Below are 16,398 nucleotides of genomic sequence, written 5' to 3'. Positions count from 1 at the left end.
TAGTCAAGAAAAACACAAGGTTACGCCCAAAATATCAACACATACGGTAGCTCGGAAGAGAAAACAAAAGGAGTGAGCGGCATGGACCTGATGCTGACACCTTTTAAATTCGGAAATGGTCGACATCCCGGTCAAATTTTCTATTGATGCGGACACGCAGTCGAGTCATGTGTCTCGAGATGCTGGACAATGACGTGGAACGCCGCCTAATTGTACCATTATAATTATCTGTAATATACTGAAAAAAGAACTGCAGTCGGTGTTACATGACGGCTGTGCTAGCTTAAAGTAAAATTGTGTGCACCTCATAAGGAAAGCAGCCTAATCCGTGAGATCTTATATTAAGATCTGTGCAAAACTTTCTTTTTAGTTTTTCTTTTTTTTTCCTCTAGCATGTTATATCACTTGACTTAGACTTGGTTAAATCTCAGTCGACTGAGACCTAACCACACCCATACATTATTACGACAAAGTTAAAAGGGGCTTGCTTTTCATCTACTTGTGGATTTCCTCGAAAATGGTGTGCGAACCCCATCCACCCCAAACCCAATGTTGAATATGTGAGCATTTTTTCATTAAGTTTAATTCAGAAATGTGGTAGATAAACCATGATGAATATAGTAAATATGATGATCGAACAATTAAAAATACTACATATGCTAGACATGTAATCAGGTATGTATGGCAACACTAACATGTCCAGATCAATTGATAGTAGTCCAAAAAGTGCAGAAGCATTCCCTGTCATAAGGGATAATAACACAAACACAAAGGAGTGAAAGAAGAGACATTCGCGTCGGTAACCATGTTGCCGAAAAAATCATCGACATCAGGGAAGTAACCATTCGCAACCATGATGGAGAAAGATCAAGTAGTCGGGTGGGAGCGCTCCCAGAAATCTTATCATTCCTCTCCCGTACAGAATCACAAGAGGCGGTGTTTCACAGGCGTGCTACCCCACTTCACGGGGCACGCCGTGAAGTGGAGTCGGAAAGACACAGACGGCGCAAAGCACTAGAACTTGGAGGCAGACGCATATGGTTTGTGTCCATGCATGACCGTGTTTTCGTCTAGGAAGAGGATTGATCTCTTGTAGATGAGCTGAAAATGATCCACTAGGAAGAGGAAGATAAACGATCTGTTTGCTTAGATTCGTCTTCCACTTGTAGGCAAAACATTCAACTTCCGCACGACAAAAAAGAAATACCACACGTAATTATATCTTAGGTACTAACTCGGCCGGTTGACATGAGGCCTGCCGCGAAGGAGGAGCACGTGTGTATGTGTCCACTTCTCAAGCTCTTCGTGGTGTGTGAATAAGCCAACCATATATGTTGGCCCAATACGCCCTCCATAACCGGGATGAGACTAAGCTTTTCACTCTCCCCTTGCCATGGATGAATGGACGTCGTGACCTTTGGGATTATTTAGGAAGTTTTGTTAAGTTATAAATGGTTTGAACCAATAATTCCAACACCCAAATCCTTGGCTCTTCATTGAGTAATCCATACAGTAGAAAATTAGTCAGGGGAAGAGAACTGAGGACCAATGCTGCCTTTTACAAGTATGTGTTTGGAATTTGGATTATTGATCATATGTGCATTGCATTCATTGGAAAGAAGTAGTTGAAAACCTTAACCTATGGTAGCTAGTCTAATTTGAGCCATGAAAGGCGGTGTCATATTGTCATTTTTAAAGTGGAATATAACTTCTCAAAATTTTGGAATTTGTTTTGCATGTTTCAATTTAGCATCTACTAATAATTGCACGCCTTTACCATGGTGCTAAAACTAAGGTGCAAATCCACTTAAAACGACCAGGCTACGGTTTGGTGATTTTCTGTTCTGAGGTTCTAAAAAATCTGATACAATTTACTGGTGTGAAGAATGCTATAAAGTTATTTCCGAAAGAACATCAGTTAATATGATCATCTATATATGTTCCACTTGAAAACAAACCAAGTTCCCTTGTTATTTTTGGACATGACATAATAGTCTGTTTTGGAGGAATTTTCATGAATTGTCATCTCTAGCATCCCATATAACATAGATTCTTTGTCACACTTTTTTTTGGTAAGGCCTAGAAAAATATAGTATTACTTATCATAATTAGGTTTTTATTGGCGAAACTTTCCAACACTAGGTATATGGTTTCTTTGGAAGTTCAAGGTTTAATGCACGTCATTTTATAGTTTTCGGCTCAAGTCGGACCAAGCACAATAGTTTAGCGATTAAATAGTCTTTTAACTTTTTTTAATGATCTTCAATGAACTATATTCTTATATACACACATGCATTGTAATATCTAGCCATGTAAAATTGGGCAGAGAATCAGGCTGGTTTTGCATAATAATAAAAATACAGGAGAAACTTGCTTTCTTATGTACGGTGAAGGCACGGTGGTTCGGTGACAGGATAAAATTTCCGTTATTGCAATAAAGCATCAATCTTTTGAACAGACCGAAGCTGTTGAACACGAGAGATCAGCACATGCAAGAAATCACTATACCCTAGCTGGTAAACGTGTGAAAGTGCACTAAAGAATTCACTGCCGTTGCAAAGTTTCCAGAAACAATCAAACCTGCAAATATTTATATTTCCATCAGTCTTAGCCATCAGGTTTTCCAAAATGGAGAGTAGGACAAGATAAATATATAGCCAAGAACAGACTCTGAATGTCTAGGCCTAAAAAGGATGACGAAAAGGAGTCAATCTGTGTGACTTCACAAGTCTACATTCACCAAATTAATATTAAGTCTCCAAAAGGCAGAGATTAATTTAGTGGTAAGTAAAGACGGCACAAATCCATTCGATCTTGCGTACCGAGCTAGAGCACCGGTAGCTTTCTCCAGTGCCAACAAACTGCGACCGCCTTTTCTGCAGGAAACCGCGTAGGCGTAGCTTGAAATCACTGTAAGCTCTATATAAGCCACCCCGGCCACCACAGCCTTCATCATCCAGCTTCCAGCCAGTGCAGCAGCAAGACAAGCACAGCGACGATCAAGCACTTGGAGCAGCAGGAAGCAATGGCAATGGCAGCAGTGGCGTCGCCGACCATGGAGGTTGAGCAGGACCTCCCCGGCTTCCGGTTCCACCCCACGGAGGAGGAGCTCCTCGGCTTCTACCTCTCCCGCGTCGCCCTCGGCAAGAAGCTCCACTTCGACATCATCGGCACCCTCAACATCTACCGCCACGACCCCTGGGACCTTCCCGGTACGTTACAGTTACACACAAGAACAACTTCGAACAAGCACATCGTCGTAGTGATCGTTTGATTGATGCATGCATGTCTGAGCAGCGAACTGACGAGGTGTGTGTATGGATATGCAGGACTGGCAAAGATCGGGGAGAGGGAGTGGTACTTCTTCCTACCGCGTGACCGGAAGGCGGGGAGTGGCGGCCGGCCGAACCGGACGACGGAGCGGGGGTTCTGGAAGGCCACGGGCTCCGACAGGGCCATCCGGAGCACCGCCGATCCCAAGCGGGTCATCGGCCTCAAGAAGACGCTCGTCTTCTACCAGGGCCGCGCTCCTCGGGGCACCAAGACCGACTGGGTCATGAACGAGTACCGCCTCCCCGACACCGGCGCGCCGCCTCCCCAGGAGGACACGGTGCTGTGCAAGGTGTACCGGAAGGCAACGCCACTCAAGGAGCTCGAGCAGAGAGCATTTGCGATGGAGGAGATGAAGCAGAGGCCCTGCGGCAACGGTGGGTACGGCTACGGTGGCGCGGCCAGAGCGTGCCCCGTCCCGGCAGCCGGCGACTTCTACCTGTCGCCGTCCGACGACGTCCAGGAAAACTTCCTGACCCCCCCCTCCTCCTCCTCCTCGTCGGTGGCGCTGTCCGGCAACAGCAGCAACGCGCCCAGGGTAGCGAAGAAGGAAGCAGACGTCGGCACGGTCACCGTCGCATCGACGTCGTCTCTGTCGCAAGCGGCGAACGCCCCCTTCCATCTTCAGCTCCCGGCCGTGAACCCACCCTGCGGCCTCCAGCTCCCGGCGGCGAACCATGGGATGCCGAACATGTCCAGCCTGCAGCTACCGGCGGCGAGCCAGGGTGTTCTGGACCTGCCAAGCCTGCAACTACCGGCGGCGAGCAGCCACGGAGTGTTCGATTGGCTAAATGACCCGTTCCTGACGCAGCTGCGTAGCCCGTGGCAGGACCAGCATTGCATGTCCCCTTACGCCCATCTGCTATACTAGCCAGATGCAAGTCGTGCAGAGAGCAAGTAAATAGTACTACGAACATAGACGTCTCTTTGTTTAACATGACAGTTTGCAACTAAGCCTGCAATGAACTAAGCCTGCAGTGGTTAGCTGTAAATCTGATGAATTAGCTTATGGAATTGTTCTGTGTTTGTCAAACTTCAGGATGAATATAGTTTTTTCTAATAATCAAGAATGCTTGCGGTGCTAATAAAAAAGAAAAAGAAAAAGAAAAAAAATATTTTCATTCATTGATGTTTTAGACATTAAAGCGGTATGCGAGTAAGGGAAATAACAACATGAAGTTCTTCCATTTGATCGTGAATGGTACATAGTGTAAAATGAAAATTGTTCAACTTAAGAACAATGAGCAAACCATTGTGGGTAATCTAAAATCATATGTTTCTGATTATTATAAGAAGTTGTTTGTTGCACCGGTGTACAACTTTGTATGGACAATATGCCGCTGGCATCGCCTTTTACGAAGAAAATAGATGTTTGAGGCCATCTCACAAATGAAAAGTATTAAAGCTGTTGGACCATACGGGTTTTCAGCCGGATTTTAATAGAAATGTTGGAGCATTATCAGATGTGACATAATGTCGTTTTTTGAAAATTTAATCAGCGGGAAGCTTCAACTATTTTAGCTAAACTACGGAACAACAATTTGCTTCCTAAGAAAGAGGATGCAAAGCGTATTGAGCAATTTTGGCCTACCATGGTTCGATAACACACACTATTGTTTGACATACCGAGATGACTTCCATTCCAATGTGAAACATCTCCAAGGGGGTGGTTGTCCCTCATTAAATCATTCATAAGAAAAGAACCTTTCTTAACAAGCTCTACGCATGAGGGGGTTTCATTCCTGCCTAGAGGAAACTTGCGAAAACATTTGTCCAAGGTGGCATTGCTGGGATAAAGGTCAGTGACGACATATATACTATTTTCAAGCCCAAAAGGGGTTTACTACAAGGTGAGCTATGCCACCAATTCTCTTAAATATTGTTGCCAATCTACCGGCAACCCTCATAGCAAGGGCTAAGGAAAATTGTGAGGTAGAAGATCTCATCGTGCATGTAGTTGATGGGGAGGGGGGGGGGGGGGTCCAATCTCCAATATACTGATGATACTATCATTTTGATGGAGTGTGATTTGGCTAAGGAAGTTAATATGAAACCATTCCTTTGTCTCTTTGACAATTTGCAGGGGCTTAAAATAAACATCCACAAGAGTGACCTCTTTTTCTTTGGTTGAGCTAAAGAGGAAGAACATGTTTACGAATGATGTTTTGGATGTGAAGTGGGTAAACTTCCGTTTTGTTATCTCAGGGCACCTATTAACTTGAGAAATCTTACAAGTAAGGACTAAAAGTGTATTGAAGACACAATTTAAAAAGAAATTTAGTTGTTGAAAAGGAAATCTGATGTCCTATTGAGGACGGTGGATTCTAGTAAACTCTATGCTAACCATCCTACCTATGTTCATGCTCTCATTCGTTGAAGTACTAAAAGGGACTTTCTTCAAATATCTGCCATTAACAACCCGATTTAGCAGAGTTCCATGTATGTATTCCACCAAATATGAATTCTCATGAACCACTCCACAACCTTGAAAGGACCTTCCCAACTCGCAGACGTCTTCCCAAACTGGTTATCCTTCCCAATCTTGAAAGGTTTATTATTCATGCTAGAATTCTATTGACCGGAAACTTAAATACATGTGTGGATACATAAAAAAATACCGTTTCCCTAGTGAGCCTCTACTAGACTAGATCATTGATCAAAGATGGTTAAGGTTTCCTAACCATAGACATGTGTTGTCATTTGATAACGGGGTCAAATCATCAGGGGAATGATGCGATGGACAAGACCCATCCGTTAGCTTAGCATATTGATCGTTCAGTTTATTGCTATTGCTTTCTTAATGTCGAATACATATTCCTTCGACTGATATTTTGCACCTCCCGGATACCGGAGGAATACTTTGTGTGTTATCAAACGTCACAATGTAACTGTGTGATCATAAATATGCTCTACAGGTATCTCCGAACATGTTTGTTGAGTTGGTATAAATTGAGATTAGGATTTGTCACTCCGAGTATCGGAGTGGTATCTCTGGGCCCTCTCGGTAATACACATCATAAGAAGCCTTGCAAGCAAAGTGACTACGGAGGTAGTTGCAAGATGGTGTATTACGGAACGAGTAAAGAGACTTGACGGTAACGAGATTGAACTAGGTATGAAGATACCGACGATCGAATCTCGGGCAAGTATACCGATGGACAAAGGGAATTACGTATGTTGTCATAAGGTTCGATCGATATAGATCTTCGTAGAATATGTAGGAGCCAATATGGGCATCCATGTTCCACTATTGGTTATTGACCGGAGAGGTGTATCGGTCATGTGTACATAGTTCTCGAACCCGTAGGGTCTGCACGCTTAACGTTCGTTGACAATATAGTGTTATATTAGTTATATGATTTGGTGACCAAATGTTGTTCGGAGTCCCAGATGAGATTACGGACATGACAAGGAGTCTTGAAATGGTCGGGAGGTAAAGATTGATATATATAGGACGATGGTATTTGGACACTGGAAGTGTTTCAGAGTGCACCAGGTAGTCATCGGGCCACGAGAAGGGGTTCCGGAGACCCCCGGTAAGTGTATGGGCCTAATGGGCCAAAGGAGGGGACAAAGCAACCCACTAGGGGGCTGGCGCGGCCGTTGCCTTGGCTGGCCAGCCCTAGGGGAAGCAAATTAAGGGGAGGGGTGGCCCCTCCTGCCTTTCCCTCCTCAGGAGAGAAAGGAAAGGGGGGCGCCACTGATAATCCCCAAGTGCAGGGAATCTGAAGGAAATATGCCCTTGAGGCAATAATAAAGTTATTATTTATTTCCTTATTTCATGATAAATATTTATTATTCATGCTAGAATTGTATTAACCGGAAACTTAGTACATGTGTGAACACATAGACAAAACATAATGTCCCTAGTATGCCTTTACTTGACTAGCTCATTAATCAAAGATGGTTATGTTTCCTTACGATAGAAATGTGTTGTCCTTTGATGAATGGGATCACATCGTTAGGAGAATGATGTGATGGAAATGACCCATCCGTTAGCTTAGCATTATGATCGTTACAGTTTCATTGCTACTGCTCTCTTCATGACTTATACATGTTCCTCAGACTATGATATTATGCAACACCCGAATACCGGAGGAACACTTTGTGTGATACCAAACGTCACAACGTAAATGGGTGATTATAAAGGTGCTCTACAGGTGTGTCCGAAGGTGTTTGTTGGGTTGGCATAGATCGAGATTAGGATTTGTCACTCCGTGTTTCGGAGAGGTATCTCTCGGCCCTCTCGGTAATACTCATCACTATAAGCCTTGCAAGCATTGTGACTAATGAGTTAGTTGTGGGATGAAGTATTACAGAATGAGTAAAGAGACTTGCCGGTAACGAGATTGAACTAGGTATGATGATACCGACGATCGAATCTTGAGCAAGTAACATACCGATGACAAAGGGAACAACGCATGTTGTTATGCGGTTTGACCGATAAAGATCTTCGTAGAATATGTACTAGCCAATATGAGCCTCCAGGTTCCGCTATTGGTTATTGACCGGAGATGTGTCTCGATCATGTCTACATAGTTCTCGAACCCATAGGGTCCACACGCTTAACGTTCGATGACGATTTGTATTATGAGTTATGTGATTTGATGACCGAAGTTTGTTTGGAGTCCCGAATGAGATCACGGACGTGACGAGGATTCTCAAAATGGTTTAGACGTAAAGATTGATATATTGGAAGGCTATATTCGGACATCGGAAAGGTTCCGAGTGATTCGGGTATTTTTCGGAGTACCGGGGAGTTATGGGAATTCACCGGGAGAAGTAATGGGCCTTCTTGGGCTTTAGTGGAGAGAGGGGAGAAGGGCCAAGAGGTAGCGCGCGCCTCCCCACCTGCCCAAACTGAGTTGGATAAGGGGTGGGGGCGCAGCCCCCCTTTCCTTGTCCCTCTCCCTCTCTATCCTTCTCTCCTACTCCGAATAGGAAAGGGAATCCTACTAGGACTTGGGAGTCCTAGTAGGACTCCCTATGCTTGGAGCGCCCCCTAGGCCGGCTGCCTCTTCCCTCCCTCCTTTATATACGGGGGAGGGGAGCACCGCAATGACACACAAGTTGATCTTTTAGCCGTGTGCGGTGCCCCCCTCCACAGTTATACACCTCGGTCATATCGCCGTAGTGCTTAGGCGAAGCCCTGCGTCGGTAAGTTAATCATCACCGTCACCACGATGTCGTGCTGACGGAACTCTCCCTCGGCCTCAGCTGGATATAGAGTTCGAGGGACGTCACCGAGCTAAACTTGTGCAGATCACGGAGGTGCCGTGTGTTCGGTACTTGATTGGTTGGATCGCGAAGATGTTCGACCACATCAACTGCGTTACTTAATGCTTCCGCTTTCAGTCTATGAGGGTACGTGGACACACTCTCCCCCTCACTGCTATGCATCACCTAGATAGATCTTGCGTGATCGTAGGATTTGTTTTTGAAATTACTGCGTTCCCCAACAGAATCATCGTAGCAATTCTCAAGACCTATCTGCCACTGATACGACTCTACGTACACCGAACATTTGCTTCCAACTAGAAACGAGAAATAAAACTACGTTGTGGGTATGAAGAGGATAACTTTGCATGATATCGGAGAGCTGAAATATAAAAGTAGGTGCTGTTATCATAGAGTTAGAATATATTACTTAAGTATTATAAATAACGATTGTGGAATAATTATTGGTCGATGTGCGGAATTGTCCTAGGCAATTGTTAACAAGACCGGTAATCACTATTGCAATTTCATATGAGGGAGAGGCATAAGCTAACATACTTTCTCTTCTTGGATCATATGCACTTATGATTGGAACTCTAGCAAGCATCCGCAACTACTAAAGATCATTAAGGTAAAACCCACCCATAACATTAACATATCAAGTCCCCTTTATCCCATATGCAACAACCCCTTACTCGGGTTTATGCTTCTGTCACTCAAGCAACCCACTATAAGCGAATCATGAACGTATTGCAACACCATACAACGGGAATCCCTCACGCTTGCGCGACATGGAGGGCACAATAGGACAACACCAAAATAAAACATACAACTCATACCAATCTAGATCGTCAATCAACCCAAAGACACAGGATATCTACTCAAAACATCATAGAATGGCAACACATCATTGGATCATAATATGTGGCATAAAGCACCATGTTCAAGTAGGGATTACAGCGGGGTGCGGGAGAGTGGACCACGTAAAAGAGATGAGGATGGTGATGATGATCGTGATGTTGATGAAGACGATCACCGCAGCGATGATTCCCCTCCCGATGGTACTCCGGCACCACCGAGAGAGATGATGAGAGGTTCTCCCCCTTGTGTTTCCTCCTCCATGGCCTCCCCCCTGGATGGGAGAGGTTCCCCCTCTGGTCCTTGGCCTTCATGGCGATGATGGCCCCTCCGAGATCCTTCCCCATGGCCTTTGGTGATGATGGCCCCCTCCGGCAGGGTGCCAGAGAGGGCCTATATTGATTTCTCGTGGCTATAGAGGCTTGCGGCGGCGGAACTTCTGATCTAGGTTATTTTCTGGAGGTTTGGGCATTTATAGGAGAGGTTGGCGTCGAGAACAAGTTAGGGGGCCCCACGGAGAGTCCATGAGGCACAGGGGCGCGCCCCAGGGGGGGGGGGGGTGGGAGCGCCCTCCACCCTCGTGGGGCCCATGGGACTCCCCTCCGATAACTCTTTGTTCCAGTATTTTTTATATTTTCCAAAAAAATCTCCGTTCATTTTCAGCGCATTCCGAGGACTTTTATTTCTGCACAAAAACAACACCACAGTAGTTCTACTGAAAACACCGTCAGTTTGGGTTAGTTAACCAAATCATACCAAAATCATATAAAACTATTGTAAACATGGCATGAATACTTCATAAATTATTGATACGTTGGAGACGTATCAGCCACCTCCTTCTTCCTTCCTCCCGCACTCATATAAGGAATGGAGGGGGGCTCCACTTGGGGAGGAACCCAAGTAGGATTCGGCCTACTTGGGGGCACCACCTGGCTACTCCCTCCTCCCCCACCTATATATATGAGGGAGGGGGCACCTAGCACAACACAACATTGTCTTAGGCGTGTGCGGCGCCCCTCTCCATCGTTTACACCCCCGGTCATATTTTCGTAGTGCTTAGGTGAAGCCCTGCAAAGATAGGTTCACCATCAATGCCACCATGTCGTCGTGCTGCCGGAACTCATCCACTACCTCACCATCTTGATGGATCAAGAAGGTAGAGACGTCACCGAGCTGAACATGTGCAGAACGCGGAGGTGTCGTGTGTTCGGTACTTGATCGGTTGGAGCGCGAAGAAGTTTGACTACATCAACTGTGTCATGGAATTAACACGTCAGATGTCCTAGTGAGAGGACTTAGTCGTGGAGCCATCACAATGAGGTTAACTTAAAGGGGTTAAACTGGAACAAAGGACACGGGGAGTTTATACTGGTTCGGCCCCTTGCGGTGAAGGTAAAAGCCTATGATCCAGTTGTGGTGGAATTGATGGGTCTTGATGAGCAGGGAGCAAATCCGCTTTACCTATCTCTCGAGTTGTTGTTTCTTGTCCCTGAACCGCCACCGGGTCGTCCCTTTATATACATAGATTGACGCCCGGCCGTTCTACAGAATCCCGGGGCCGGCTCGTACAAGTGTCCGTCTCGGTTTCTTCCTTTCCCTAACTTACAATACAAGATACACATCTCAAGGCGGTTTACATACATGGGCCCTAATCCGCCATTGGGCTCTGGGCCTCTAAGCTTCGGTAGTAAAGCGCCATAGTCTTCGTCTTCATGCGCTTCTATACAGATGACTCTTTGTGAGTATAATCTGGCCCCTCCTGGGCGGTTTATATTCAGTAGTTATATCCCCAACATTAGGTCTTCAACTTAGAGAAATTCTGATTTGAACATCTTCGTGTTGACCTTGTAAACCGCCGTGACCTCGCCTTCTGAAATCTCCATAAACCTCCATGACGTCATCTGCGTAAAAAAATCATAAATGTTTCCCTTTATTAATTAATCTTCGAAGACCGAGGCAACAGCTGTGCCCCATTCTCCGTTTTGGGTTCCTCGATTCCCGCGCCTGCCTACTTATCCATTTGCCTTATAAATAGGACCAGAGGTCTTTTTATTTCCCCTTCCATGCCTCTTCGCCTCTTATTTTTAGGACCTCATAAGTATTTATTTTGGGCATTTGGAATTAATGCAGTAATTATTTGCTTTGGATATATATTGTTATATATATAAAATATTGTCCAAAAATTATGCCATTTATAAAGGAGCTCTGGAATAATATAACTAGCTTCTATAAAAATTGGCATAAGAAAATAAAATGGTTTAGTATTTTTTATTAAGCCAAACTAATGTCAGAAAAATAGAAAAGAAAACAAAAAGGGGAAAAAACCTTACCTGGACCTACCTGCGGCCCAGCTCCTGTGCTGGCCCGGCACCGCGCAGCCCAGCAGCTAGCCCAGCCCGCCTCCTCCTCTGTCGTCTTCTCCCCCTCGCCAAGCAGCTGCGTGCCCGTGCCATAGCCGGCCGCGGCCACGCGCCCGGCCACCTCCTGCTTCTCCCTCTCGTCGCCCTGGACGCCCTGGAACGACGCCACGACGCCCCGCACCTCTCCTCTCCTCTCCCTCGCATTCGCTCTCTCTTCCTTCCCCCTCGTTCTCTCCCGAAACTGAACGCCACCGACGCCACCGCTCGCCGTTGCCGCGGCCACTGCCTTCCCCTCGTCCCTCCGTCGTGTCCACGCGCTCCGCCGCTGTGGGCTACGCCTCCTCGACGAGATGCACGGCGCCGGATGCCCTGGAACGCCGCCATCGCCATCGTCTTCGTCACCGGCTGCCCGAGATCGCCGACGATGCTCCGGCCGCACCAGTGCTTCCCCGAGCCCGCTGACGCCTTCGCTGGATCCGCGGTGAGCTCCGCCACCGTTCCCCTCTCTCCGTTTAGCTGCCCGCACGCCGTAGCCCTCCTCCCCACCACGGCCGAAGCCTCTCGCCGCCGTCCATGTCGCCGTCATTGTCTCAGCCCACCTCCGCCCAAACCAAGCACCCCATCGTGCTCCCGGTGCCACGAGGGTGCCGCAGAGCCCCTCGGGTGGCCTTCCCGTGCCCCGCAGCCCGTTCCCGCTCGAAGCCGAACTCCGGCCGCCGCCCCGAGCTTCGCTCTGGCGAGCTCCGGCGCCCCCGCGGCTTCCCGTCTGCTCCCCTGGATGCGGACGAGCCCGGGCTACGCCCCGTTGCCCTTAGCCGCCGCCCCCGTGGCCTGTAACGCGGATGCCACCGCGTCCTGAGGTCGCCGCCGACGACCTCGCCGGCCTAACGTGTGGGCCCGACCTGCCAGGTGATTAGCTTAAGCTAATCACCACCTAATCTAACCCCTGACACTGACAGTGGGCCCCAGCGCCACTAATCTAAGTTAGATTAGAATTAACCCCCCTGTTAACTAACTGTGACACTGACGTGTGGACCCCACACGTCAGGTTTAACCCCAGTCAGCCGCAGTTGACTGCTGACGTCGTGCTGACGTCATGCTGGCGCAATAATATATTTTCTGGAATTAAAATAAATCAGGAAATTCCAGAAAATGTTCAAAACTTCAAAAATTCATAGAAATTCAACCGTAGCTCAGATTGAAATAAATTATATATGAAAAATTATCAGAAAAATGCAATCTATCCATCTGTACTAGTTTCATGCATGACAAACCAACTTATACATGCTGTATAAGTGAAACACCAAAATGGCTTATATAAAGGGTTTAATTTGGAGATGCATTTGAACCTTTGGTTCAATTGGACTTCAAACCAATTGAATACTAGTTGCATTAGCTCAATCAGCATCACATATTCATGCCATGTTCATGCATCATTGTGTTGCATATGATTGTGTATTGATTGCCGTCACCGTTCCTTCTCGATAGGTCCTGCTCCGGAGACGTTCCAGAGTACCTGTCTGTGAAGCAGTGCCTCCCTTATTGATCTACCGGGCAAGCAAACCCCCTTGTTCATTCCGATATAATCCTACTCTCTCGCTCCTGCTCTCAGTTATTGCATTAGGACAACAACGATTCATCTACTACTTTGTGCTGCGGTAGTTGAACCCATTCCTCTGCATGACCTGTCATTGCCACAGTAAATAGTTGAAACCCACTAGCATGTGTAGGAGTTGATTGAAGCCATTGTTGTGTTCCTACCATGCTATGCCTGCTATTGCTTAGAGTTGTGTCAGGTCTGATTCATTGGGAATGAATTGGAGTGCAGTGTTCTATGTTCTGATGCTGAGAGTGAAGTGTGTGAACTCGATTTGGTAAAGGTAGCGGTGAGAGGCCATGTAGGAGTACATGGTGGGTTGTCTCACTGGAACCGTCCTTAAGCACTGAGTTCTATGTATGTTGTCCAATGACTCGATACTACCACACATTGGGATCCTTAATTGACTCTCTCGACTTATTAACCAACTTGGTCTCTGTCCAGGAGTCGCAACTAGTTTCTGGTGTTTGTAGGTAGTGCTATTTTTCTACCGAGTGGCACCCGACAGGGTGGGCTTGGGACAGACTAGGCACATGTGGCCTGGTGTACCGAGTGGCACCCGGATGGTGGGCTCGGGAACCCTGCACACATCATTTGGGGCCGTGAGTGAAACCCCGGCCGGATCTCCTTGCGGATGGAACCCGAATAGGCGATGAACCTGGACTAGAGTCTTGTGTGGTTAGTCAGGTCATGGCCGACACCCTCGCCAGGCTTCTGCTTGAAGGTTGCCGAGATACATGACGTGTACATGGCGGTAAGTGGCGAGAGCGTGTGTGAAGAAGTACACCCCTGCAGGGTTAACATGATCTATTCGAATAGCCGGGTCCGCGGTTATGGACTTCTTGGATGCTTACATGGTACATAGACAACTTGAAGTGGATACTCTAAAATGCTCAAGACAAGTGTGAGTGCTATGGATGGCCTTTTCGTAGGGAGACGGGAATGAATCCATAGTAGTGTATTGTGTGGTGACTAGTGGACTCGTGTACGTTGTCTCACCTCAAGAGTTTCTTGTAGTCGTAGAACATGATAGCCACTGAGTCAAAGCTGGCTTGCTGCAACTAAACCCCACATTACCCTCTTGATACAAATGCATGTATGGTAGGATCTGATGTAAGTCTTGCTGAGTACCTTTGTACTCATGTTGCTTTATTTATGTTTTTGCAGCGAAGACTTCGGTCTTACTAGTGTTCTCGTGGACTTCAACGAGTAGCTTGTACCTCAGCTACGATCTTGATCGGATGTTGTAGATAGTCAGGCTCTTCAGCCTTTTTCATTTGTAGATGTCTGTACCCAGACATGTGATGCTTCCGCTTGTTGCTTGATTGCTCTGAATGTTTGGTCATGTGACCCCTGTTTGTAATAAATGCTATGTTGGCTCTTTCGAGCCTTTATCTATATGAGTTGTTGAGTTATGCTGTGATGCCATGTTGTACAACACATACTTGCATGTTATGCGTACGTGTAATGTGTATTGCTATGTGTGGGATCTGACTATCTAGTTGTTTACCCTTAGTAGTCTCTCTTACCGGGAAATGTCTCCTAGTGTTTCCACTGAGCCCTGGTAGCTTGCTACTGCTCCGGAACACTTAGGCTGGCCGGCATGTGTCCTTCTTCGTTCCCGTGTCTGTCCCTTCGGGGAAATGTCACGCGAGGAACACCGGAGTCCTGTTAGCCCGCTACATCCCGATTTACCGGAGTCCTGCTAGCCCAGTTGCTACAGCCCGGATTCACTCGCTGATGACCGACACGTTCGATGCTGGGTCATGTATGCCTGTCTTTGTAAGTTATTGCCACTTTGGGTTCACGACTAGCCATGTCAGCCCGGGTTCTCTGTCATATGGATGCTAGTGACACTATCATATACGTGTGCCAAAAGGCGCAAACCGTCCCGGGCATGGTAAGGCGACACCCGTGGGAATACCATGCGTGAGGCCGCAAAGTGATATGAGGTGTTACATGCTAGATCGATGTGACTTAGGATCGGGGTCCTGACAACTTTGGTATCAGAGCCTGACTGCCTGTAGGATTACCAAGCCGAACTGGTCGAAGTTGAGTCTAGAAATTCTTTAGTTATGTAAGGGAATTGATTGTGGGAAGGAACGTAAGGCTCTTTTTACTCCTTTTACCTCATGGCCTTTTGATCTGAGTCATCCTACCTTTCCTACGGGGTTAAGGAACTAGGCTTCTCTTCTGTCTATCAGGATCACGTGTTACTACTCCGTAGTCCCATAGGATTGGTTGATCAGAGTCATACCCCAGTTCTGAGTACTTCCGGTGTAGTCTGTTTAGTATGATCTTAGAACCTTGACTGGTGATGTTGAGTATGTTACTACCCCATTTTTGGCAGGATGTCTCATTCTGAGCATTTTACTGCCGTTATGCTGCCGGAATTGCCCTAGGAGTTCGAGAGTTACTAATTTCCTTGTCCTACATTCTATAGCCTATATTGATGCTGATTCCGTCCCTGGTTTCGTTTCTCAGGATATCATCAAGTTCTGTTGCTCGTAGCCAGAACCACGGAGATGGTAGGGATGAGGATCCTCCCGACCAGCCTTCGTTGACAGAGTTCATGCTAGAGATGGAGAGGAACAAGCGTGAGTCTAACCGCTTGTTGGCACGTATCGAGGAGAACACCGCACATCAGTTCAAAGGATCTGCGACCATTCATGACTTCATTCGCTTGCACCCACCTACCTTTCATCATTCCATCGAGCCACTCGATGCAGATGACTGGCTCCGTAGCATCACTCATAAGCTGCATTCCGCGAACGTAGCTGAAGATGACAAGGTCACCTATGCCACATACCACCTGGAAGGTCCTGCTAGTCTTTGGTGGCAGAACTATGAGGCTATGCTTCCAGCTGGCCAGATTCCTACCTGGAGAGATTTCACTGATGCTTTTCGCGAGCATCACATTCCTGAAGCCCTCATCGATCGCAAGAGAGAAGAGTTCTGTAGTTTCACCCAGAGTAAGATGGCTGTTGATGCTTACAGTAGAGAGTTTGAGAACCTCGCCCGCTATGCCACAGAAGA

General features: G+C 46.8%; 1 protein-coding gene across 1 annotated transcript; it reads left to right on the top strand.

Annotated features, from left to right (window-relative positions):
* The first annotated feature begins 2,952 nt into the window (after positions 1 to 2,952).
* Positions 2,953 to 4,366, top strand: LOC123089427 (NAC domain-containing protein 22). Its single transcript, XM_044511109.1, has 2 exons — positions 2,953 to 3,212; positions 3,330 to 4,366. The coding sequence occupies exons 1-2, from the start codon at positions 3,026 to 3,028 to the stop codon at positions 4,199 to 4,201; spliced, it is 1,059 nt and encodes a 352-aa protein (XP_044367044.1). The 5' UTR covers positions 2,953 to 3,025; the 3' UTR covers positions 4,202 to 4,366.
* The last annotated feature ends 12,032 nt before the right edge of the window (positions 4,367 to 16,398 follow it).

Source organism: Triticum aestivum, chromosome 4B, assembly GCF_018294505.1.
Source record: "Triticum aestivum cultivar Chinese Spring chromosome 4B, IWGSC CS RefSeq v2.1, whole genome shotgun sequence".
In the NCBI taxonomy this organism is placed as follows: domain Eukaryota; kingdom Viridiplantae; phylum Streptophyta; class Magnoliopsida; order Poales; family Poaceae; genus Triticum; species Triticum aestivum.
Note: the sequence above shows the minus strand (reverse complement) of the source record. Positions and strands in the feature narration are given on the sequence as shown.

Excerpts from the sequence above, each read along its gene's own strand:
- LOC123089427 (XM_044511109.1), top strand. The coding sequence starts at position 3,026 with ATGGCAATGGCAGCAGTGGCGTCGCCGACCATGGAGGTTGAGCAGGAC. Across the intron at positions 3,213-3,329 it reads CGACCCCTGGGACCTTCCCG|GACTGGCAAAGATCGGGGAG; the intron begins GTACGTTACAGT and ends ATGGATATGCAG.